This window comes from Heliangelus exortis, chromosome 19 (genome assembly GCF_036169615.1).
Source record: "Heliangelus exortis chromosome 19, bHelExo1.hap1, whole genome shotgun sequence".
NCBI classification, from domain to species: domain Eukaryota; kingdom Metazoa; phylum Chordata; class Aves; order Apodiformes; family Trochilidae; genus Heliangelus; species Heliangelus exortis.
In genome coordinates this window covers 1,457,344-1,482,498 of record NC_092440.1, presented here as the reverse complement: position 1 = coordinate 1,482,498, position 25,155 = coordinate 1,457,344, and the positions used below count along the sequence as shown (strand labels likewise).

Genomic DNA, 25,155 nt, shown 5'->3' with positions numbered 1-25,155 from the left:
TTTTTTTTTTTACAGGTTTGATTTCCACCAGCCTTGTAGGAAATCAACACACCAGCCACATCCCCCCAGATTGTCCATCCAAAAGCAGCCCTGCTCGTGGCTCAGGAGCAGGACAAGCCCCTGGGATGTGCCACCAGTCCATGTCCCCAGGATGCTGCCTCATGAACACCTCTCCTTACACCCAGAAGGTGCTGGGGGCACACCTGCCACAGCACCTCTTTTGCCTTTTTGAGGACTTAAAGAGCATCATTTGCAAAGTTTGCTGGGGAGGAAAGCCTGGGCACAAGGCTCCTTTCAGTCCTAATTCCCTCTCCCTGATCCCTCCTCCCAAAGTTACTTCATGGCACACTGGTCCCAGCCCAGAGGAACACCCTGGAGATCCACCCAGAAACCAGTCCTGGAGCAGCTGCTCTGGCTTTGGGATTGCCTCCCTCTTCATGTCTTCTGGGCATGGGAAACTGAACAAAGCTGAGCTCATCTTTGGATCTACTGAATTTTGGCACAGATCTCCAGGAGTTATCTAGATGCCACCAGTCCTAGAGGCTCTGTGGACACAAGTGCTGCTTCCAAGGGCCTCCACAAGACTCCTGCTCATGTTATCTCCCCTTTTTTGTGGATGGCTTGGTCAGCAGCAGCATCCCTGGATGCTCAGCTGAAGCAGGATCAGAAATGTGACAACTTTGGCCCCAGGCAGCCCTGGGACCTTCCCTCTCCTCAGGACACAAGACCCCAAAGCAGAGTCTGTTTCCTATCACTTAAATGCCTCGTTTAAAAATGTAGCCAAACATTTTACCCCTTTCTCCATTTATTTTCCTTAACAGTTACTTACGAGGGACCTTATCAAAAGCTTTCTGAAATTCCAAGTAAATTAGTCATTAGGCAGGTTTTCAGAACAGTAATTAGGCCACTCCATGCCCCTGATGTATTATTTACCTGAGAAGATATACATAATTAGGGCTCTTCTTTATAACTGGTATTACACGCACTAAATTCTACTCCAGTCTATCGTGTAATTACACAATTAGGCTGCATGCTAAACAGAAAGAAACCAATGCTGAAAACCAAGCAAGAAAAGAAGAAAAAACAAAACGAAACCAAAAACCCCAAACTAACAAAAAAAAAACCCCCACAACAGTAATTATTATTTTTTTAAATCCTCCATCACCAGCACAGCGGCGGGTCTTAAATTTTTAATATCCCTCCACTTAAGACATCTTTAAACAGGTGCTGCAGCCAGGTTTGGTTCCTTAATTTTGCCACATTTAATCCTGCTTTGGGAGGTTTAACATCAGGAGAGAGATTCAGTCCCTCACAGGGATTTGCTTTCCAGGCTGATGTTAAAAGCAGCATCTCCCTCCCTGGCAGAAGCAGCACGGAGCTCCCCCCCCCCACTCCTCAGCCCCCCAACTCCTTCCAAACCAGGATTATTTTTCTCAGCTTGCAGCTGTGGGAGGCAGAGGACAGGCAGGGACCTTGTGGTGCTTTAGCCCTACAGAGCTGCCTCCCACATCTGAATTTAACTGGGCAAAAAGAGAGGGGGAGATGCAGTGTGCAGAAAAAGCACCCACAGCCTCAAGCACCTTTTGGCTGGAGGAATGGACCTGGCTATATCCCAATTTATCACAGAATCCCAGACTGCTGTGGGTTGGTATGGATCATCCAGTCCCATCCTGCCCATGGCAGGGACCCCTCTCCCAGCCCAGGTTGCTCCAAGCCCCATCCAACCTTGGACACTGCCAGGGATGGGGCAGCCACAGCTTCTGGGGGCAACCTGGGCCAACAAACAGTTTCTTCCTAAGATCTCATCTCAGTCTTCTCTATTTCAGCTGCAAACCCTTCCCCCTCATCCCATCCCTCCAGGCCCTTGTCCCAAGTCCCTCCCCAGCTTTCCTGGAGCCCCTTCAGGCACTGGAAGGTGCTCTACGGTCTCCCCATTGCAGCTTCTCTTCTCCAGCCTCAAGACCCCCAACTCTCTCAGCTTAAAAAAAAAAAAAAAGAATTGCCTTGAAACTTCCCCATCCACCCCCCACCAACCTCCATGGACCAAGCTACACCCCCTGCCACCCCCCCTCTCATGTACCAACCACCACGGCCTCGACCCTTATATCCCAAACCTCATGAAATCCCAACCCTTGCCTGGACCTCAACGAGAGCTTCTGAGGCTGGCAAAGCCTTTCCCAGAGCTTGCTCCCCTAAGCCACGATTGTCCCCACACACAGCACCTTGCAGGACCAGGGCTTAGAAGCCACAGAGTCACAGCATTAATCACCTGCAGGTCAGGATTTCAAAGGAACCCGCAGCTCCAGTAGTGCTGAGATTTGGGGATTTATCTCTCCTGGGCTCTTTTGAAAATCCTGATCAGAGTGCAGCTCTGGTCAAAAATAAGTTCTGCTAAAAATAGAGCTCGCAGGAGAGCCTGGTACAAATCTCTGCTCCTTTGGGATTCTTATGAGTCAGCTCCTTTCAAAGACAAGGGGAAATTTGTACAACTGGCAAACAGCAGTAAACACAGGAGGGAGATTTAGTCATGCCTCAAGGGGTACCCAGGGCACCCTCTGGAGAAAGCCACCTTGCTGTGAAGATACTGGCTGCACCAGCAGTCCAAAAAAAAAATCTCCCATCCAACTGTAGAACCTCCTGGACTGAGCTATAGGAGAATAAATATAGAAGCAATGAGATATTTATAGGCAGACAGCTATTTTCACACAGCTCTGCTTAAAAGAGAACCCTTATTTAAGTCTTGTCCCTGTAAAGCTGCAGGATTGACTTAGAAAAATAACCAGATTAATTATTTTCATCAGGAGGACAGAGAAACACACAGGGAAGATCAAATGCATGCAAATGGATGAAGGAGGTGGGAGCTGGAGGGGAGTGTTCTGTCCTGCTGACTCCAATCCCACGGGCTGGGGAGATCTGAGCACAGGATGCTCTCCCCAGGGCTCCCCCTTACCATGAAGTCTGGCAGGGATCAGAAGGGGACAGAAGTGTTAAAACAGGCAGGCTGGCAGCCACCAGCACTCTCCTTCTTCTAAGATGTGACCAGCAGCAGAGCGTTGGGTTTTGTCACTGGGCTGCCACAGGAACGAGATGGGAGGAACACTGCTGCTCGTGCCATCTGACAAGGCCTCACCCCCTCCCCAGAACTGGAGGTGCAGTGATGGTTGTCCCCCTCCTGCTCCCAGCATTTCCTGCCCTTTGGTCACCCTTTCCCAGCCTGCAGCAGCTCCTGGAATTCGGGGGCTGCTTTGTGCAGCGAGAGACACGGAGCACCCGGGGAGCTCGGGAGAGGAGAGGCCGAGGAGTGATTGCAGGGTGCAAGCATTATCTGAGCCAGCCTGGGGTGCAGTGAGGAGGCTCCTTCTCTGTTCCTGCAGAAAGCTCATCCCTCCCCACCCCTGCAGCAGCTGGAGGAAGAGGAGAAGGATTTGCAGCACGGCAAGAGGAGCGGCGGAGCCCGGGGGGAAGTCAACAACCAGAGCTGCCCCACGGCTGCTGGGGCAGAGGAAACCGGGGTGGAAATCACTGCTTCTTGGGGTCAGGCTCTCAAAATTCCTTTCCTTATTTATATCTCAGCATGGGAGTGCGTGATCCGTGCAGCAGGGCTGCACTGTAATGACAGAGTGATGGAATTGAGGCAGGAGTGTGGCCAGGCACACACCTCCCACACCCACCCCCCCGAGACACATCCTCCCGTGGGGCTGGAGCTGTGCAAGGCAGGGACTGAACCATCCCTGAGGCTTCACCACCTTCCCCAGGGAGGGAGATGTCCCCAGGGAGGGGACACACGTGGCTCCCAGCACCTTCCTGGCCCAGCAGCTCTCTCAGCATGCACACACAGCAGCCCTGAGCCCTGCCCGTGCTGCCTTGCTCAGTTAATAAATGGGCTTGGAGGAGCATCTGCTGCAGCACTTCCCACCCCCCTGTCCCCCCACCCCCTCCCAACTCAAAGCCTCTTCAAGAAAACAAATCAAGCCACCCCAACAAAACCACACTTTGCAGAGTGGTGCCCAGCTCTGCAAAACGGTGGGAGCCAGAAGAGAAACAGAAACAGAAAAGAAGGCAGAGCTGGGCAGGCCAGCCCAAAAGGAGAGGCAAAGGCTGAGCAGGGTATCTGGGCAAGTTCTCCTCATCTTCCCCCTTCTGCTCTCCCCCCCTCCCAAACCTTCACAAAGGCTGCTCAGGAGGTGCTGGGTGCTCAGGATGGGTGGCAGCAGGAGCAGATGCTGCCAAGGCTGACAGGGAAGGTGATGGGCAGGGAGTAGAGAGGGGCTGCAGGAGAAGAAGGGAAACCATGCCCTCCATCTGCTGGCAAAGTCTGGCCCTGGTGACCCCAGCAGGCTGGAAGGCATGCATGGTGCTGGAACTAAAAAACAAGAAAAAAAAAAAATAAAGAGAGGGAATGACAGACCTAAAGGTACCCTGCCAGGGTTCCTGGGGTACAAATGTCCCCAGAGGGACAGCTTTTGACCACTGGCTGCCCAGGCAGGGACACTGATGGGGAGGCAGAGCAGACAACTTGTTTCCCTGTGCTGCAAAGGTTCCAGAGCAGGGGCTTTCAACAGAAAATCTGCATTTGTAGAGGAAAAACCTCCTCTAAGTCTAGAGGAGACTGAGAGGAGACCTTATTGCTCTCTTCAGCTACCTCAAAGGAAGCTGGAGCAAGGGGGGAGACAGCCTGCAAGCTGCCAGGGCAGGCTGAGGCTGGATATTAGGAAACATTTTTTTCACTGGAAGGGTTGTCAGATACTGCAATAGTCTGCCCAGGGCAGTGGTGGAGTCCCCAGCCCTGGAGGTATTTGAATGGCCTGGTCCTTAGGGACATGGCTGAGGGGTGAGCTCACAGTGTTGGGGACAAAAGTGGGACTGGATGATCTTGAAGGTCTCTTCCAACCAGAGACATTCTGGGATTATGTGAGAACAGGCAGGTACAGCTCCCCAAGCTGGCACACAAGCTGAAGGATTACATGGGATGGGAACAGGTAGTGACTCCCCCAGAAGAAATGCTCTGCTTGAGTAAAGGCAGTGGCCAAGTTATGGGCTCTCCTCTGATTCCTGCACTGACACTGAGCAGCAGGGCTCAAACCATCTCCCACCATCACCTCTCTGCATCCCCTGCACCTCCAGGAGCAGCATCTCTGCTTCAAGGGGAAAATCCCTGACATGGGAAAGAGTAAAAGCTGATGCTTAAGCATCATCCCAGCAGGTTGGTCACATCCAAGGTGCTGGACACAGTGGTTTAACCCTGCAAAAGGAGGTTCAAAGAGCTCTCCTTGTGGAGCAGGACTTGCTGCTCTCCTCCTGCACTCCCAAGGGGCCAGGGCTCTGTGGGCATGAGAGCCACGGGTGCCCTGGGGCTCAGGGGACTTCTCTTCCCACACAGACAGTTAACTCCTTTCCCAAGGTTTATTGCAAAGCTTTTGAGTCTCAAAAGCTGCCCTTTTCTTCTCAGCTCTGCCAAGAGGGAGCCCCGAGGTGCTGCGTGGTGCCAGGTGCTGCATGAAGTGTGACCACAGAGGACACGAGGAGAGAAAAAGGTGAGGGGATGATCCTGCTGGTCCTAACCCACCAAAACCTCTAAGAGCACACGTGGAAAAAAAGCCAAGGCACCTCCTAATCAGAATAAGAAACATCTCTGGGGCTGCTGCAGGAGCTCTGATGCCCCAGAGCCTTACAGTGGGAAGCGAGCTGCCAGCCTGGATGGGCTCAGGAGTGCTGAGCCTGCATGGGAGCTGTCAGAGTCCCAGCCCTACCTTGTGTGACAGCAAGACATCCCTGCAGAGGTGACAGCTCTGGCAGATGCAGTGAGCAGACAGCTGAAAAGGGGGAGAAGGGAGAGAGGAGGCAATGGCAGAGGGGAAGTGAGCTCTGCAGGCAGAGGCAGCTGCGCTTGCTGCCACTGATCAAGGCGAGGGAGGCAACTGGTTAAAGAGCAACTTTTAAGCACCTTCAGTGCCCACAGGTAGGGCAGGGCAGGTCGGCAGCTCCCCTCCCTCTCTCCTTCCCTCCTTGCTGCAGCAGAGCTAATTTCATGGGGGTTTTGCACAAGCAGCGGGGTGGAAAATGATGACGGTGAAGCAGCACATGGCACAGCACCCCCAGCTCCCCCATCCTCCCCCTGCAAGGTGAGCAGCCCCAGCCCAGCCCTGCTGGGTGGGTAGCACAGCAAGAGGGTACCAACGAGCTTCCCAAATGGCAGCTGTGGTGCAGAGAAGGGGGGGATGTGCCCCCCCAGCCCCATCACCCTCCTGGATGCTGAGGAGAGAGACGGCGCAGTCCTGCGTGACAGCGGGGAATTAATATGATGTGGGGGGAAGGTGGCAGTGAGTAATGAGCAGCTGAAATGCCTCCTCTCCACCCCTCTCACCCCCCCAAACTCTTTTAACCCCTCGGCTGCTGGTGGATCAAAGGGTGGGAGGAGGGAGGTGAAGGTTCAAGAGAAGTGAAGAAGGGTCAGGCGGCTGCACCGGGATGCGCAGGGCAAGTTTAACCCAAATCCCAGTGGTGCTGCTTGAGATCAGACCCAGCCCACAAAGGTGCCAAGGTCGGAGCTCCCAGGGCTGGAAAAGTCATTGTTGCTGCCTTTGCAATGAGGCTCCCCAAGGAGACATCAAAAAATTAAAAAAAACCCCAACAAAACAACAACCGAAAAAATGGGGGGCTGAAGGGAGACCAAGTGTGTCCTCCAGACACCCCTGGGCATGTCCCAAAGGCCACCCATGAAGGGGACAACCTGATGTGCACAGGCTCTGATGGGCAGCCCCTCAGCTAACAGGCAGCTCTGTGAGAGGCAGAACAAAGGAGATGGTTTTCCCAGGGTCAGCTTCCTTGGTGTCCAATAAAATGAGAAGTTGGTCAGAAAAACCATCCCATCTTCAAGGGATGAAGAACAAGGAACAATCCCATGACATCACCTCCCAAGAAGCCTTGGGACCTTCTTCCTATACTTATTTGCTCCAAGTTCTCAAATTTAAGACCTCTGTTCCAGATACCTGGAAGTGGTCAGGACACTGCCAGGGAAGAGGAGACAGACTGCCAGCCTGATCCTGATCCACCTTCACTTGGTTTCTTCAGGAAAAGCAAGATGCCAAAAAAAAAACCAAAAAACCCCCAAACAAAACCAAGTAACACAAATAAAGATGCAAATAAAGGACACAATGCTATCCTGAGGAGGAAACTGAGTCATCAGAGGCTTGTTCAGGACCTTCTCATAATGTGAGACTGAAAAATACCCCCAGGTAAATGACAGGAAGGTGGAGGGGCCAAGGTCACTGTGCCCAATCTTCAATTAAGAAATGCAACAGAGAGAAGAATTTAAAGATCAGGGAAATCATAGCCTTCAACTCAAGAAGCAGTCAAGATTAAGACTCAAGAGGCAGCCCACTGCCATCCCAACACTGTAGATTCTGCAGTCCCCTGGCTGCCACCCCCAGAGCAGCCTCAGTGGCCAAGGAACAGCTTTGAGCAGGAACAGAACACGTTTTTCCTCCCATATATATATATATTTATATTATATACATATAGACACACACAGACTCCTCCCAACAACTCAGACAAAAAGAGACCTCATCATTCTCATAGCCCTGAGTGGGTTCTTATTAGGGGAGAGCAGCTCCTACAGGCTCTGCTTCCTATCAAGGAGGAAAAGCACACACATGTGCCACAGAGAAATGGAAAAACCCCAAAGCAAAATCCCAGTTACATTTGAATAAGACATTTTAAAAGCAGCCCCTTCCCTCCACCTCCCTGAGCCCCTTCCTGCTGATCAGCAACAGAATCTGGGCATAAAACTACTAAAGCTCCATGGGGAGGTTCAGCTTTAGGTGCCCTAAAAACTCCCTTATTTGCACTGGACAAGCAGACTGTGCAAAAACAGCCAAAAGAAACAGCCAAAAACTCCTCAGCAAAGGTTTTGGGTGAGCAGAAAAAGGGACCTGTAGGTAATGGAGTATGTGGAGTGCAGAAGAGGGGAAAAAAAAAAAAAAAAAAAAAGAAAAAAAGAAAAGTACTGCAATGAATATTCAAGACAGGGAAAGAGATGTGCTGAAAAATCTCCCTTCTGCTCTTGGGAAGATCCAGTTTTTACAGCAACCCTGCCAAGGTAACAGAGAGTTAAACATTTCCTTATCTATGTTAAACACCTTTATGATTTGAACTGAAAGACAGCACCAAAAACCCATTCCACTCTCCCCCACCCCATGGCTCATTTTGGATAGTCAAATTAAAGTGGCCATTTATACTTCTGGTTTCTGAATATCAACCCAACCTTGCTGTGTTTGAGTTTCCAGCACATAAGGAAAAGGCTTGAAGAAGACCAAAAAAAAAAAAAAAACCCAAAAAACCCCACAAAGTTTAAGTAATGCTTTTTGAGATAGGAAAAGAAAGAAACCAGCTCAGCAGATCCCTGTGTTCTCACCCAGAGCTCTCAGTTCATGAGGAAGGTGCCCAGACCTTTAGGATGCTGCTCAGAAAAGCACCTGCAGCCTGCATTTCCCCAGGAACCTGCAGTTTGGGAGCACAGGAGGATGAATTAGCAAAGCCCTGCTCAGAGGCAGGCTGTAAGGATGCACCTGGGGCAGGAGAACAAGAGGAAAGAGAACAGAAAAAAGGATGGGACAGGGTGGGACAGGATGGGACAGAACAGGACAGGATGGTCCAGCTGAAGAATCTTCCAACAGCCTCCAGCAAAGAGGGGAAAAAACCCAGAATGGGCAGAAAGCCATCAAGCAGCTTCCTGACCACACTGAAGAAACCTCAGCCAAAGACAGATTTTTTCTAAGTGCCTCTGAATTAGGGGGGCTGAGGGGCAGAGCTGCACCAGGGGGGAAAACTCCCTCCTGCAGCCCCTCCATGCCAGCCATGCTCCTCCTCAGCCCATGGCACAGCCCTGGCATCCTGATGAGGAACTGAAACCCAGCAAAGCCCCAGAGCATCTGCTGGCACCATCAGGACCTGCTTGCAGTCCCAGCTCTGTGGCCAGGACCCAGCTCCCTGACCCTCCTTCCAATGGGAGGGTTTGGGAAGGCACCTTTGAAATGGGAAGCAGGCATTCTTATCCCTAGGGATAGAACAAACCAGGGCAAAAATGCTGCCAGCACGGGAAGCCACCTGTATGCACACACCTTGGTGTGCACCTTGGTGTGTGCCTGGACACAACCCAGCCCTGGGGCAGCTGCCCAGGAACCTCAGGGCACTGGATGGTGTGGAGCAGGAGCTGAGCCTGTGGTGCCCTGGGCTGTCCTGCTGGCAGCACACATCCTGGCTTTGGCTTTGCCCTCTCCTCCAGGCTCCACTCCCCATTCAGAAGGCCTCCCACATGCAGCCACAGCCACTGGAGACCACCCAGGAGAACTGGTGTTCCCAGTTATTCCCATCACCTCCCAGCTGACAGCTCGACACGTGTCCAAGCACATCCTCAGCACAGCAGAGCCCTGCTGGAAGCATCAGCCAGCTCAGACCAGGCCTCCCCAGCCAGCTGCTCAGCCTGGGGATGGCTCTGGAGATCACAAAGGTTGCTCACGTTTTTAAGCCACCCATTTTGGGTTGGTTTTTTTTTTTTTGTCAGGAACACGATGCAGTGATCTCACTCAACACCAAACCCAGCTCAGAGGCATCATTCCTGCTGTCAGCACTCACATGTAACCTCAGACAGGTTCCAGTCCTTGCTCCTACCCCTGGTTTTGGCAGCTTCCCACGTGCCTCTGAGCAACTCAGACACAAAGCAGCCCTGCCATGTGCTGGCATCAATGTCCCAGCTCACAGGGGAAGCCAGGAACCTGGGATCCAACACTGACCCAACGGATGGGTGCGGAGCACCCAGAGGTGCCAGCTGCTTCCCCAGGTCCTGTGCAGACTCATTTTGTGCCCAGGCAAGCTCTGGGATGAGCTGAGGTGTCAGCAGTGCAGGAGGTGGCAGCTCAGCTCTGCACAGACACCCCTGGCAGGGCACAGCCCCACGGCTCCTGCTGCACCCCAGCATTTCTCTGGACACACTTTGTCTCCCAGCCCTTCTCAGGAGTCGTGTCCCTTCCCTGAGGCACCTGAACCCCAACCCACAGAGGTCATTAAGTGAGTGATCAATAGTGGCCTGAGTGACACCAGCAAAGAATTGAGCAAGGTATCCCCAAGGATCCCACAGGACCAGGCCCTCTCCTCTTCCTCTCCCTCTCCTCTCCCTCTCCTCTCCCTCTCCTCTCCTCTCCTCTCCTCTCCTCTCCTCTCCTCTCCTCTCCTCTCCTCTCCTCTCCTCTCCTCTCCTCTCCTCTCCTCATTGCTCCAGCACAGGATTTTGTTCATTTATTTGACTCCACACCAAGCAAGAAGGAGACTGCTGGGCCACAGGCACCAGACTGGAAAACCAAGAGGCTCCTCTCTCAGCAGAAGGAGCCTCCTGGGAAGAAGAGCTGGGAACATCTCTGTATTCACCAAGAAAGGAGTAGAAACCATTAGCTTTAAACCAGGGATGAGAATCAGGCAGGACAAGAGACACGTGGGTGGGGGGCTCTGCATCACCCACCTCCCTCCTGAGCCCTCAGAATGGAGCCAGCCAGCAGGACCATCTTGATGAAACAACTCAGAAATGCAGCTGCTTCTGCTCCTGGATAGAGCCCAGATGAGCAGGGAACAAACCCAGCAGTGGTTCTACCAAGAGCAAGGTTGGGGGTGATCTGATCTTCCCCCAGTACTGCAGCCCAGCACCTGCCCACCTGCCTGTCCTGCCCTTTGAATATTCCCAATATTTTACCAAAGTCAGCTCAATTTTGGTTTGATTGACAAGGGCTATGAACATAGTGAATAACAAGTGTTATCATCCTGCAGCCAAGAGGAGGCAGCAATGGAACTTAAACCATTTGCAGCACAACATGGAGCTGTTTAAAAGCAAAATCTTCCCTCCCCTTGATTGTGCAGCAAGAGATGTTTGCAGCACTGTGCATCCTACAGCTGTTTGCATGGAACATTCTAATTAATACTGCCCAGCTTAACAGCCTCACATCTCTGTGAAGGGCCTGAATTTTTTTTTTTCTCCCCTGCTTTTTGGTAGCAAAGATTTCCAAGGCTTCAGCAGGGCAACGTTACTCCAGGAAGCAGAAATTGTCTCCAGTCCTGTAGGCTCCATTACTGGGAGCAAGGTGTGAACAGCAAGCATGTCTGGCAGACAGATTCATTATTCCACCGTTGTCCTTTATAATGGGAAATGAAAAGCCCATTCTGATAACTACACTTTATTATAATAGGTCAGAAGAAGTGAAAGGCATCATCTTATAAAATTAACTTCATAAAGACTGCCTTAAAAAAAAAAAAAAAAAAAAAGAGTATCTCTGCTGGTTTATCCACTGTATCTCTCTTCAGAGATTTTTCTTCTCCTCCCAGTGACACAGCTCCCCAGTCCTGTCCCACTGCCTGCCTTCACTTTCACCCTCCAGCAGAAGGAATAGATCTGTTTTCTCCTAATCAGTCCCAGGCACTTGTTTTGCCAGATGCAATAAATGCCATGTCTTTGTCAAGACAGAGAAAACAGTCAGCAAAGTGGTTAAAATTAGAAGAGACACCCACCCCCAAAGGTCCCCCTAAGCAGCAGCATTACTTTCTTTATAGGAAAGTCAGAATATGGAGATAAAGACCCCTGATAACCTGTTCTGTGCTCTGGCATACCTTTCAGTTGCTTTTTTTCCCTGCTAGCTGCTTCTTTAGTCCAACTAAAGTCCAGTCTCTCAGCTGATAATAATTTTACAGCTTCAGGCAATGTGTCTGAATTCAGTTCTTAAGAGGTGAAAGGCCAGACAAGACATTAAAACCCCTTCCACACCCACAGTGCTGACACAGGAGCCCATTTGGAATTTTGAGGGTCTGGGTCTACCACAACTGATTGGCAGAGAGGGGCTGGAAGTGCTGGTTGGGGCAAATTTCAGAGAATTTGTACATCCAGCCCCAACCCTAGGTTGTCAGGTCTGTTTTGCAATAAAAAGCAGCAGCAACACAGCCCCAGAAGATGCTGCCTGAGATGGAGCCCTACTGGGATGGCAAAGTCTGGGCAGACTTTCTACAGCTTCTGTCCCTCAGGTTGCCTTTGACTGGGGAGGAATCTTTGAAGAAGTCTTTTTCTAAATCTAATCATTCCCCCTTCAGGGAAAAAAAACCATATATCTCCTTGAAATGTTACATGGGAACTGCAGAACAGCCTGATTTGTAATATTCATGAAAGCTGGGGCAGAGAGAGGGAAGGAGGATGGGAGAGGATGCTAAGAAACAAACAGTTAATTGGAACTTCCAATGAAGGCTGCATCTAATGTGATAGACTTTAAAGGAGCCTAATTTTCAGAAATTGCCAGAGCTCCAATCTGTGAAAATGTGGCCTTTCACAGATCTCCAATTCAGCTCACCACATCTAGAGTTCCTTTTGAAAAAAAAAAAAAAAAAAAAAAAAAAAAATCTTGCCATAAAAGCCCCCCAATTTGGTAGCAAAAATTAGCAGCCCTCCTGGGATATCAATCCCTTTGTCTCTCCACCCCTAACTATTCCTCTTTGGAAAGAACTAAGGATCATTTGTCTTTTGTTATTTTTCCAGGTAGTAAAGATAAGAGTAGAATCTAACAAAGAACAAAAATTGGGGTTGGGGGGGAGGGGAACACACCCACAAAAGCTAAATCTTCACACCTAGCCCCAAACCAGCCCCTATAATTGAAAAGCATTTCTCCCTCTGAAGAAAATAACACCTCTTGGGGCTCAAAAAAAAAAAAGCAAAAAAGCAATACAATCCTCTGAGGGTGGGAGAGAGGCTGACACCTCCAGCAGGAGATGGCAGGACATGCTCTGAACCAGCACCACACATCCCAGCAAAGCCACTGGGCCAGGTGGAGGGTGGGCAGCACCCAAGGGCCCTGCAACCAGAGGTTTATTTTGCAGGCAGAGGACTTTCCCTGTTAGCCAGAGAATCTGTGACTCCTGTGCAGGGAAAATGAAGCATCACCATCCTCCAGGCCCAAGAATTAGAACACAATGTGTCCCCCAGCTCCTAAATTAAACACGTTTGCTTTGAACCTCCTGCAAAGGATGAGCTGGGGATGGATCAGTTGGGATGTGACTCCCACTCACAGCCCTTCCCAAACCAAGGGATCCTCCTGCCTGCCAGGAGGGAGCTCCTGGGGAATGCAGCTCCCACCCTTGTCACCAACAGCACCCAAACCTCAGGGAGGTCCAGCCCAGAGCCTCTGCCCCTGGTTTAAGGAGTTAAAGGGAAGGAGAAGAGCAGGGGAGGGCAGAGGGGTGATGGCCATGGGCTACACAAGCACTGGAGGGATGGAGCCACAAACAATGCTCTTAAAAACCAGGGCAGGATTTCCTGAGCTGCCAGTGCCAAGCAGCACAGGTGCAGAAGCTTTCAAAATCCACTATTCACAACACCCAGGTCCCCTGGTTTGTTGTTCCAGGGGCATTAACACCCACCAGGGGACCATTTAAGTAAAAAGGCACAGCTCTTGGACAAAGATCCAAACCTGGGAGTATTTGTTTGGGGTATCACATATATATCTGTCTGGGCACAGAGACACACAATACATACTTAAATGAACATAGATACCCACTGATAGTTATAGTGTGTATAATACAGACATAAATAAATATACACATGCATAGACAAATAAATGTACAAATATATAGTGTGTCTGTGTGCATGTATATTTATTTATTATTTTTTCTGCTGCCCGGGTAATTATGAAAAGCAAAAAAAAAAAACCCCAAACAACAAGCACAGGAAGAAGCAGGTTGGGAGACATCAGCTGCAAGGCTGGGAAGTGGCTTCTGAGTGTGTGAAACAATGGAGGAGCTGCTCACCCTGCAAAGCCTCCCACCCCCACAGCCCCAGGGCTGCTGCCACACGTGGCACTGCCCAGCAGCTTGGCCTGGTGGTCCCCAAACTGTCTGTCCCTTGCTGTCCCCAAAGTGGCAGTCCCCAGCACAGAGGTCCCCAGGCAGCCTCTCCTGGGCAGGCTAAGAGTGCCCCCTGCAGCCACACAGCCCCGACCGACTGCCTCAGCTGCACAGGAATCCTGGGCAATTTCAAAGAAATAAATGAACAAAATACAAATAAGACAGATTCCTAAATGCAGAAAGAGCTAAAAGCTCCAGAGCAAAGGCACCTGATTTAAAATCACCAAAAAAGCAATCTAGGAGGAGGAAGTGTTTTGTTGCTCTCCGTCGTGCCCGCTTTGAGCCGCTCTGAAGGGAAGGAGGGATGGCAGGAGTGGAGGGAGGATTGTGGGGCCCCCCCGGCCCCCAAGGCTGCTGGCTTTTGTTTTGAGGATTAAAAAAACAACCCAAACCCCCAGATCTCCAAATACCCCAGATAAATGAAAGGGATGTTCACACATCACTCTGGGAAGGCTGTCAGCAGCGCGCGCGGCTGGAAGCTGCATGTCCCTTGCAATATTCATCAGTTTGCTCCTCCAGCCCTCCCCTGAGCAGCACTGAGGTGCCAGACAAGACAGAAGGATTAAAAAAACCCACACCACAACCCTCCTCGTGTCTCCCAGCCCCATCCATTTGCACAATGTACATGCACACACATACACGGGAGCCCCCCAGCTCCTTGACCTTAACCCAGGGCACTGGAAAGCAAATGGACCCTCCTGATTTTGTTTGCTTCAGCTTGACAAAAGGTCAGGTCTGTGGCCACAGGGTGTTGGGGTTTAAACCATTGCCCCACGTGCTATGAAGAACTTGGGAGCCCAAGTTTTCTGCCCTGTTGCAGCACTGAAGCTAAAGCATCCGAGCTGCACAGCACAAGCAAGAAAATTTTGCTCTTCCACAGGAATCTTTGCATGGTGCCTCCTGTCGTGATTCCAGCAACCCACACCCAGGAGCTGTGTCCAGTTACATCCCCAGAGCTGACCCCAAACCAGCAGTGCAACACAACAGCTTTCTCCCAGCCACCTTATACCCTGCAGGAAAGCCAGCCCAACCCCAGCCACGTGGGCACCAGTCCCTCCCTGTGCTCAAACCAGCAGAACACTGCATGCTCATCAAACAGGTAGAATTCTCTGCATCTGGGGAAATGCTTTGTTTCCCCTGCACCCAAAAAAAAAAAAAAAACCCCTCACCGACCCGTGGCTCCTCACAAGGTGTTTTTCAAGGCACAGTCTGGGGAGGTTTCAAAGAGTGAAGCTCAGCTCAGTCCCTTCAGAAGGAGCCAGCACAGTGCTGACCTGACCAAAGCACCCTCTGCTGAGATGGACCCGTGCAGAGAAGCCACCTCCTAACCTGGTACCTGCCTCACAGGGCCCTGCAGAGGTCACCAATCACCCTCATTTTGCAGCTGGGAAAACCTGACAGGCAGAGCTGGACACAGATTCCCCCAAATTCCTTCTGCAACTCAGCAGTGGAGCAGAGGCCATGAACCAGCAGGACAGGCAGGGAGCAGAGAAGATGCTGTATGCTGTATTTTGGCAGTTTCCCCTCTTTTCCAAGATGCATTGTAAGGCTCCACGAGTCACTGCACCCTCCAGACACCAGGCTATCACCCCAACCACACGAGGCACAGGCAGTGAGATGCCCATGGGAGGCACAGCAAGATGTGGGTGCTCCTTCCATGAGGGCAGGAGCTGCACCATCACTCAGGCAAGACAGAGGCTTTAGCAGGGACTGGCTCCTGCCTCCCCCTCCAGCAGCTCTCAGGTGTGCTGAGCACTAAGAGAGCTGCTACACAGCCCCCAGGCAAGAAGAGAAAACCATCAGAGGCTGAATCATCTACCCAAAAAGGAGAGGAGATCTTGGAGCTTTGCTGATACCTGGTGATGGGTCACCAGGCCTGGCTGCTGGATTATTCTGTCTCCCCAGCAGAATTTCTATACTGGTATAACCTGGCAAGCCTTTTCACTCAGTGTAAGGTTTTTTTTACTTGCACAAAGAAGCCAAAAGTCATAACACACTTTCCTACCTGAAGAGTTCCCTGACTTCCCTGGCAGTGGCCTGGAAGGGGATGTTTCGGACCAAGATCTTGGAAGTCCTCTGCTTTTTGGCTGTTTGTTTCTTTCTGGAGGATTTCACAGCAGGTCTGTGAAGCCAAAAGAAAGGGCAGGTTAAGACCATAACACAGCATGACACCCAGTACCTCCTGGCTCCTTCAAAATTTGGAAAGCAGAAAAATTAACCAGCTACCTCACAGCCTCACCTGGCATCCAGCAGCAGCCCAGGACTCACATTTCCCACTAACTTTTGTTTTGACATCAAACCTTGTCCCTTCAATTATCAGGAGAAGGTACTATTTGATGCATTAAAAAAACCTTAATGTAAGCTAATTTTGGTTATTTTTCTTAACAGCTTAGAAAATGGCAAATTATGTTTTAAAATAGGTCATTAATATTATTTTTTCTTCAGAATTGTGTTGTGTTTGAACAAGATGAGCATTTACCCAACACAACCCACAGCAGCTCACTTCACAAAGCAAAGCACTCAGCACTGCAGGCTGGATACCCACTGAAGGATTTTAAAAATGGAAATGGAATGGAAATGGTTTATTAAAGAATTGAAATGCAAAGTGTGGACAGGGAGCTGTCAGACTGCTTCTGGTCCCCAGGGACAAGATTTTCAAGCAAATTTTGACATTTCAGAGCTACCTCCTCCTCCAGCAGGGTTTCCAAAGTGTCTAACAGACTGGTTTTAGGTGCCAGCATTCACCTTCAAACACCTGGATTAATTTTCAACTTTGCACTGAATAAAATACTGAACAAAAATAGGAAAGAAACCATAAAAAGCAAGACTCTAACTCCAATTAAATTCACCCATAAGAAACCATCTCCTCTGCACCTGACAGGCCAGAAGTTATACCGAATTTTTTTTTTTCAAGAAAAGGAAAAACCAGCCCTGTATTTGTCTTGATTTGACCAGAATTGGCAGCAGGATGTTATCCTTAAGACACTGCTCTCCCTGACAACAAGGCTAAAAGATTTCATTACCCAGGAAACATTTCTTTTCAGGATCTTTTTAAACCCACTGGAACTTGGGCTATCAGCTGATTTTGCAGCATTGACCAAACCACCACCAGAGGAGAGGTTTGAGAGGAGTTTTCCCCTTGGGTGCAGAAGAAAACTCAACTCTGCCTGGTTCTCAGTTTGGGCTCATTCCTGGGGTCCTGCTGCTCCACACTGCTTAGGCACTGGAACTGGAAACGTGTCACAGGGAGCAAGCACCTCTGCAGCACCTACTCATCTTTTTTGTTTTCAAGCAAGACTGATCAAAGGTACTCTGAATAAAGCAGAAGGAAGATGTGTTCAGCAGTCAGGGGGTTACAGGACACACCCCTCGTGATGCAGAGATGCTAGGTAAGAAATTAAGAAGCCATCAAGCATTTCTGCAGCTGAAATGTGGCCATGCTGCAGAGGGGAGCTTTACCTGATGGCTCTCTCTGAGATCTTCACTTCCAGCTTATGGCCATCTACAGAGCAGCCCTGGAAGTTAAAACAGAGGAAAGAAGAACAATAAAAAAGATGAAAAGTCACAACAGCTTCCAGGACACAAGCACAGCATTTCACATTGCTCTTGCTCACATATTCTTCTCCCTGCCCAAGTTTTGCTCTGCTGAACACCACTCATGGAAGGCAAAGCTGCTGCTATGAGGCTGCAGACAGCTTGACTGAGTGCAGCAGCAGCCACATCCCTGATCCCTGTGTCCATCACCCTCAGCTCTGCCATGAAACTGGAAAGCTGAGTCACTCCACTGCCCTGAGCTCTGGTTTCCTCTCCCTCTAGACTGCAAACCCTTCAAGGCAGTGACTGTCTTTTCATTTGCTCTGGACTGAGCCCAGGGTGTCTCACTGGCCATCAGTAGCCAAGCAAGTCTTTTATCTCTTGCCTCCTGTGCCTCTAAGAGTTTCCTGCAGCCCAGCACTGACAACAAGCAGCCTCTTGCCTTACCAGCCCTGACAGGACACCCCACACACGTGGCACTACCCCAGGATCCTGGAGCCCTGCTGCCCACTCCCTCCACAAAACACCCATTTTCCTGCTTTCTCTTCCCCAGGATTCTGTCTTTCAAAAGGATGGAGAACACAGATCCACCCCAGGACTACCTCAGCCAAGTGAGCACCTGCTGGAGGTGGGACACATGGACTGAGCATGCAGAGACTGCACAGAGCAATTGCCTAGGAAGGGATCACTCACTGTTCTAGCAGCCTCTGGCTGCCCCAGCCCTGCAAGTGCTGAAGGCCAGGCTGAGAGGGACTTGGAGCAACCCAGTCTAGAGGAAGGTGTCCCTGCCCATGCAGGCAGACTGGCACTGGGTGACCTTTAATGTCCCTTCCAACCCAAACCATTCTGTGATTCCATGGGGAAGGCAGGAGGCTTGAGGATCCTGAAGCACTGGCTGATTCCCAGAGGGTAGAGCTGACCTCTGCAGCCCTAAAAGCTGAGCAGGATTTATTCCTGTTGTGAGTAGGTGCCTGAGTCTCCCTCATCTCTGCAGAGGGGACCTTGCAGAAGAAACTCATTAAATTTCAACCATTGCACATTTTTTGCCACCTCCATCCTGCATCACTGCTAGGCAACACTTGTTCCTTTCACACACCCCCTCTCCTCACCAACCTGGCCCATTTTAGAAGCTTCTGCATCTCCACAGTGTAGCTCTGCAGTGACATTTTGAACCTCACAGTTCACTCACACCTTTGCCACCCATCCCTGGAAAGAAATCCCTGCTGGAAAGAAATCCCTGCTGGAAAGAAATCCCTGCTGGATAGAAATCCCTGCTGGATAGAAATCCCTGCTGGATAGAAATCCCTGCTGGATAGAAATCCCTGCTGGATAGAAATCCCTGCTGGAAAGAAATCCCTGCTGGAAAGAAATCCCTGCTGGAAAGAAATCCCTGCTGGCAGTGCCCAAGCTTACCTGGAGCTGGCGCAGGGCTTTCTGGGCACTCTCTGGCTTCTTGTACTCCACAAATCCAAAGCCCATGGAGAGCAAAGTGCCTGTCAGGAGAGACAGAGGATTCCCTCAGCCAGCAGGAAACACTTGACAGTATTAAAAATGACTAAGAAGCAAGTGCTGACTGCCAAAACTGGGGGGACAAAACCTAATCCATGGGGCAGCCTGTCCATGCCCTGACTCTGCCATTCCTCAGAAGCAACCCTTGTTCTGAGCAAGACACTGCTCTGGAACAGCTTGGTTTGGTGCTGATGTCAAAGAGGAGCCAAACACACTAACCAGGATTCTGTTTTGCATTATTTCACTGCAACCTCCTTAAATAAAAGCACTAAGTCTTACAAAACAACCACTGGCCCCAGCCAGGGTCAGCAACCCATGAAGGATACACAAGGAGTTGCTCATACACAGGGTTATTTCTTCATGTGGGAAATAAAACCTTTGTTAGAAGCATTTGCCAGCTACCCAGAAATGGGTGTGACTTTTCCTGCAGGACAGCAATATGTGGGTTGCAGTTTCAGCCCCAGAGGAGACACCTCAAACCTCCAGCCCCTTCAGAAATGCATCTGGGCCAACAATTCACAAGCTCCCAGTTACTGAGCACTGCTGGGAGCTGAGCTTCTGAGACCTGTTCTGGTCTGGACTGCCCTGTGCTGAATTTCACTTGAGAGACAAAAGTGCCCTGAAGGTCTGCAAGGCACAAAAACCTCAGGGGGCAGCTGCCAGGTCCATGCCAAAGGAGGAGATATCTCTCACACTTCCCTGCACAGCAAAGGTTTGCAGCACCCATGGTCACCCCACGCCTCTGAGGAACACTCTGGCCATTTCAAGATGATTTCCAAGGGGAAAAAAATCCACAAGGAAAACTGTAACACCCAGTTTCCACCTTCAAAGCCCGAATGGCAGCTATAGGGATCACCCCATGGGGACAGAGGGGATCCCTTTGGTAAGTGGTAGCAGACCAGCCATGGCTCTGATGTTCTCAGCTCATGAGCAGCCCTGAGCCTGACACCTGAGCAGCTCTGAAGAACTGGGACAGTTCTGGGGACACCAGTGGTGTCCCCCAGGGATCAGTGTTGGGCCCAGTTCTTTTTAATATCTTTATCGATGACTTGGACGAAGGGATTGAGTCCATCATCAGCAAGTTCGCAGATGACACCAAGCTGGGGGGAAGTGTTGACCAACTCGAAGGCAGGAGGGCTCTGCAGAGGGACCTGGACAGACTGGAGAGCTGGGCCGATTCCAACGGGATGAGGTTCAACAAGGCCAAGTGCCGGGTCCTGCACTTTGGCCACAACAACCCCATGCAGCGCTACAGGCTGGGCACAGAGTGGCTGGAGAGCAGCCAGGCAGAAAGGGACCTGGGAGTCTGCATTAACAAGAAACTGAACATGAGCCAGCAGTGTGCCCAGGTGGCCAAGAAGGCCAATGGCATCCTGGCCTGTATCAGAAACAGCGTCACCAGCAGGTCCAGGGAGGTGATTCTTCCCCTGTACTCAGCGCTGGTGAGGCCACACCTCGAGTACTGTGTCCAGTTCTGGGCCCCTCAGTTTAAGAAGGATGTAGAGGCCCTGGAACAAGTCCAAAGGAGGGCAACCAGGCTGGTGAAGGGACTCGAGCACAGGCCCTATGGGGAGAGGCTGAGAGAGCTGGGGCTGTTCAGCCTGAAGAAGAGGAGGCTCAGGGGAGACCTCATTGCTGTCTACAACTACCTGAAAGGAGGATGTAGCGAGGTGGGAGCCGGACTCTTTTCACAGATGACCTCCAACAAGACAAGAGGACACAGTCTTAAGTTGCGCCAGGGGAGGTTTAGATTAGATATTAGAAAGAATTTCTTCACGGAGAGGGTGATTAGGCTATGGAATGGACTGCCCGGTGAGGTGGTAGATTCTCCGTCCCTGGAGACATTTAAAAAAAGACTGGATGTGGCACTCAGTGCCATGGTCTAGCAACTGCTCCGGTGGGTCAAGGGTTGGACTAGATGATCTCTGAGGTCCCTTCCAACCCGGCTAATTCTATGATTCTATGATTCTATGAACTTGCTTTACTTCAATTTTTTTCTGGGGATCCAAGTTTTCAAGCATCCCATGCAAAAGGAGCCCTGTTAAGCCAAAATTGCATAAAATTGTGCAACTCCCTAACCTAAAACCCAGAAAGAAGACACCCATTTAGCCACCAGTGCTGCTCTGAAGCAAACTCTTCCCTGCCCAACCACCCAGAGAGTGAGCAGAGCCCATGCAAGAGGAATAACCCCTCCTTGCTGGGATGGGATCTGGCAGGCAGAAGGCAAGCAAAGCCCACTCAGCTCAGCATTCATCCAGAAACCTTTGAAGATCCCAGATAAAGCACATTGTGTGGAGCTCTCATTGCTGCAGGGCACTGGTTCCTTTCAGCTTGCATCCTGCTCTCTTTGGTGATCCTGAAGGAGTTGGCTTCTGTCTCCTGATCTCAAGAGAAGGCCACATCTCCACAGCTCCCACAATTGAGCTTAACCTTCTCAGCTGAAACCCCGGGGGGTTTTGGGTGCTGCTTTTCAGCCATTTCAACAGGAACACTTCTAGAAATATTGAGGATTTCACCAAGGAGAACACAAATGCTCAGCCAGATGAATGCTGAAGCAATGCCACACCTGAGCCCTCAGCAACCAGCCAAGGGAAGGAATTGAACAGCAACATCTAGAGTACCTGCTTTGTCTTTCTTCTTGGATATTGTGCAGCTCTTCACAGCTCCCACTTTGGAGAATGTCTGCAAGGAATTGGGACACGTGGTTCAGTTCCCTTTGTCACAGCCTTACAGCTGGAATTTGAGTGACAATGTGGCTCTCTTCCAGAGCCAAACACATGCTTGTAGGGCCTCCCCCCCTTCCCAGCACACCCCTGACAGGCAGGCACTGCAGCTGTGCCTCACTAAATTATTTCCCTATAAATGTACACCCACAGAAATCAGCACACATGTGCCCAGAACTCCTCCAACACTCCTCAGGAGCTGCACAGAGAACTGGAGTGGCTCTGGAGGAACATCATGGATCACAAGATGCTCTCAGAGCCAGCTGGGGACCCTAGTGGCAGGTGAACCCCTTGAATACAGCTCTTTCCCATGCATGAAGGGCTGCAGGGCAGCAGGGGCTACCACTCCTTCCTAAAACCACAGCCAGAAGGCACAAAAAGAAGAGGGGACAAGTCCCAGCCCTCCTCTGAACATCAATGTTTGTCCCCAAGTGGACCAGGATGTCTGATAGCATCAGAGTCCCAAGGTGGAGGAGAACAGGTCCAGGACAATCTGACACTGAGCCAGCATTCTTGGGCCATGAAATGTGGCTTTTCACATGGCTACAAAAAGCAGCAGTGATAGAAACTCCCAGTTGGTCTTCTTCATTTTGCTATCAACCCCCCACATGGCTTTAGAAGTATGGTCCCTCCCAAAGGGTTTTCCTGAGGTCAAGCACAGAGAGCTCAGTGTTGGGAGGAGCTCAGATGAAAAGTTCACCTCAGTGAAACCAGGAATTCTTCACTGCCTTGACACCCAGATCAGTGTCACAGCTGCACAAGTGGGACAAGCATCACAGGAAGGCTGGGAACTGAGAAGTCTGAAAAGATTTCCTACTGCCTCCACCTGTCCTGAGGTGGAATTAAAGCCATTCTGCACTGTCTCAGATGCATGACTACACTGACAGCTGAAACTCCAAAGCAGAAATTCCCAGTCCCAGTACAACCCAGTGCTTTCTCATATCCCACTACTGGCTCCAATTCAACTCCTTAAACCCTTTATCCTCAGCCCAGCAGAGGTGGGGAACACCCTGCCCCTTACCTCCTGCAGCTGAGCAGAGCCCTTTCTTCTCTAGCCCATGCTGGGGGTGAGGGCTTTACTCCAACAGGCACCTCAGTTTGGCCCCTGGCCACCCCCTTCCCCTCTGTCTCAGCAAGACCCAGTCCCACCCCCCTGTTTGTGGCTGACCTCCCTCAGTGTGTCTTCTGTGGTGGCAAAGTTCAGGTTTTTCACAAACAAGGTACAGCCAGGAATGCTTTCTTCTTCTTCCTCTTCCTCCTCCTCCTCTTCTTCCTTCTCTTCTTCCCGTGCTGATTTTTCCTCCAAGTCCTTTACAGCTGTGTCAGTGTCCTCACCTGGAATAAAAAGAACAGTTCCTGTGCTTAAAGCCCTGGAAATCCAGGTGAGGGCCTTGGTTACTGGGAGATGAAGTGGCCCCCAGCTCCCCTGGTTCCAGCCTCCCTCTGTGGCCCAGGAGCAGGATAACAGCCCAGGCTCAGAGTCCTGAACTACCTTCTGGCAAAGCAAACCTAGCTATATAAAGCCACACTTCCTCAGCCTCCTCTTTTGGTTTGTTTTTTTTTTTACAGGATCTTGAAAGGTTTTAGATATTTAAGCAAGATTTACTTTTTAGAGCCCCCAAAGGGTCAGGAATTGCTGCTACACATGCAAAAGAGTGGAGAAAGAGCCAGAAATACCTCTGTCCTAACGTCAGAGCTCTTACCAAGTACAGGCCTTGCTTTGCCACCCTTTTCTGGAGCCTCAGGGTGCTTTTTCTGAGGGGCTGGGCTGATGAAGACACCCATTGGAGCCCATTCCAGGTACAAAGGCACGGAATGAAACTGGGAAGAGAACAGAGTAGGGTCATGAAAAGTGGAGAGTAAGAGCCTGAAGAAAAAACCTCTGCTCTTAGCTTTATTTCCTCCTCAGTCTGTAATGAAAAGCAGCAGTGAAAAAGCTGAGCAACTTCTTCAGCTGGCTGAACACACACATCCTTCACTGAAGGACAGGCTGCATCCAGCCCCACACCAGGGCACTTTGGCAGGTACCACACTCCTGGGATGAGGAAAGGCAAAAGAAACCCCTCCAGACCAAGAGGAGTGACAGCCCCTTCCTTCCTCCAGCACTGCTGCACTCAAGAGCCCTGCTCAGCTGCACAAGGATGCAGCAGGCACCTCCTTAAACCCCCAGGACGTGCAGCACCAGCAGAGCCTCTGGGACAACTCCCTGCCCCTCCAGGTCTCCTGCATCTCACAGCTGTAACAAGCTCCCCACCCAACCAGCCAGGATCCCCCTCCCCACCATGCTCACCTTGGAGTAGGCCAGCTTGGTGAATGCCTGCTTGGCCTCTGCTGGCTCCAGGAACTCCACGAGGGCTGTGATGCCTCCCTTGGGCAGCAGCACCCTGCCCAGGCTGCCATGTCTGCTGAAGATGCTCTCCAGCTCTGTCAGGCTGGTGCTGGCAGGGAGGTTCTTCACCAGGATCACTGTTTTACTCCTCTCCCCAGCTGCCTGCCAAGTGTGGGGGGAGAGGAAAGGGGAGATGGGATGGGAAAAAGCAAACCCCAGGAGCTTAACTACTGAAGACTGCAGACTCAATGTGCTGTGCTCACTCCCCCCATGCCACCTCTTTCCAGAATCCAAGAGGGCCAAAAGACACTTGGAAAACACTTCCTAGGAGATCCACACCCCAGTACCACCTCCCTGTTCCACAAACAGAGGTCCCAGCTCCAGCTCCACCCCAGAACAGACACAGGACCATCATACTTTTCACCTGCCCTCCCAGGGATTCCAACCACCCTCAGGACAGCTGCATTTTCAAACAGACAGAACATCTCCTGAGCCCTGCCATGGTTCAGCCTTGCAAGAAGCTGAGGATTTAAGCACCACTTTCAGAGGGAGCTGAGGACTCTAGGACTAGGCCAGCATGCAGGTGCCTCCAGCTGGGCATCTCACCTGGCTGAAGGAATCCAGGCTGACTCCATTCTCAAGGAGGAACTGGCGAATCTCCTGGACCAGCTCAGTTTCTCCCAGAGCAATCCTCACTGCCACACTGTCCTTACTCTCCTGCAGGCAAGAACATCAATGACAATGTGACAAAACTCACCAGAGGGAAGCCAGGAGCCTGATCAGGGGAAGGGCTGGGCACCTGTTGTCCCTGCTGCTCTCACAAGCAGATGCAAAGGGAATTTGACAGAGAGCTTGAAGGCAAAATGCTCCAGCTCCTCTGAAGCTCCTGAGAGTTTTGCTGTTGGGAGTCAGAAAACTTCCCAGGGCAAAAAGGAAGTTTCCAGGAAGGATCAGAGCCTCAGGGTGCAACTTCCTAACAGCTAGTTATGTAGAAAAGCAGAGTTCTGTCACAGAAAAGACTTGTGAGAGAAGGCTCAGATCCCACAGAGAGGCAACAGCACCACTGATCTCTCAGTTTTGTGATGCTCACAGATGGCACTGGGGATTTTGCTGCCCAAGAAGAGCAGGGGTAGGCCC

At 50.9% G+C, this 25,155-nt stretch overlaps 1 protein-coding gene across 4 annotated transcripts in view; it reads right to left on the bottom strand.

The window, feature by feature from the left end:
• The window catches only part of RBM19 (RNA binding motif protein 19), a 64,101-nt gene that overhangs the window by 28,535 nt on the left and 10,411 nt on the right, over positions 1-25,155 (bottom strand). For all 4 annotated transcript variants that reach the window (XM_071762858.1, XM_071762859.1, XM_071762862.1 and 1 more), the window contains exons 14-21: positions 24,625-24,735; positions 23,980-24,180; positions 23,393-23,510; positions 22,858-23,024; positions 21,588-21,648; positions 18,871-18,950; positions 17,383-17,438; positions 15,929-16,045 (exon numbers count right to left, since the gene is read on the bottom strand). In XM_071762858.1, coding sequence (XP_071618959.1) covers positions 15,929-16,045; positions 17,383-17,438; positions 18,871-18,950; positions 21,588-21,648; positions 22,858-23,024; positions 23,393-23,510; positions 23,980-24,180; positions 24,625-24,735 — 911 coding nt within the window. The remainder of the gene's footprint in view (positions 1-15,928; positions 16,046-17,382; positions 17,439-18,870; positions 18,951-21,587; positions 21,649-22,857; positions 23,025-23,392; positions 23,511-23,979; positions 24,181-24,624; positions 24,736-25,155) is intronic.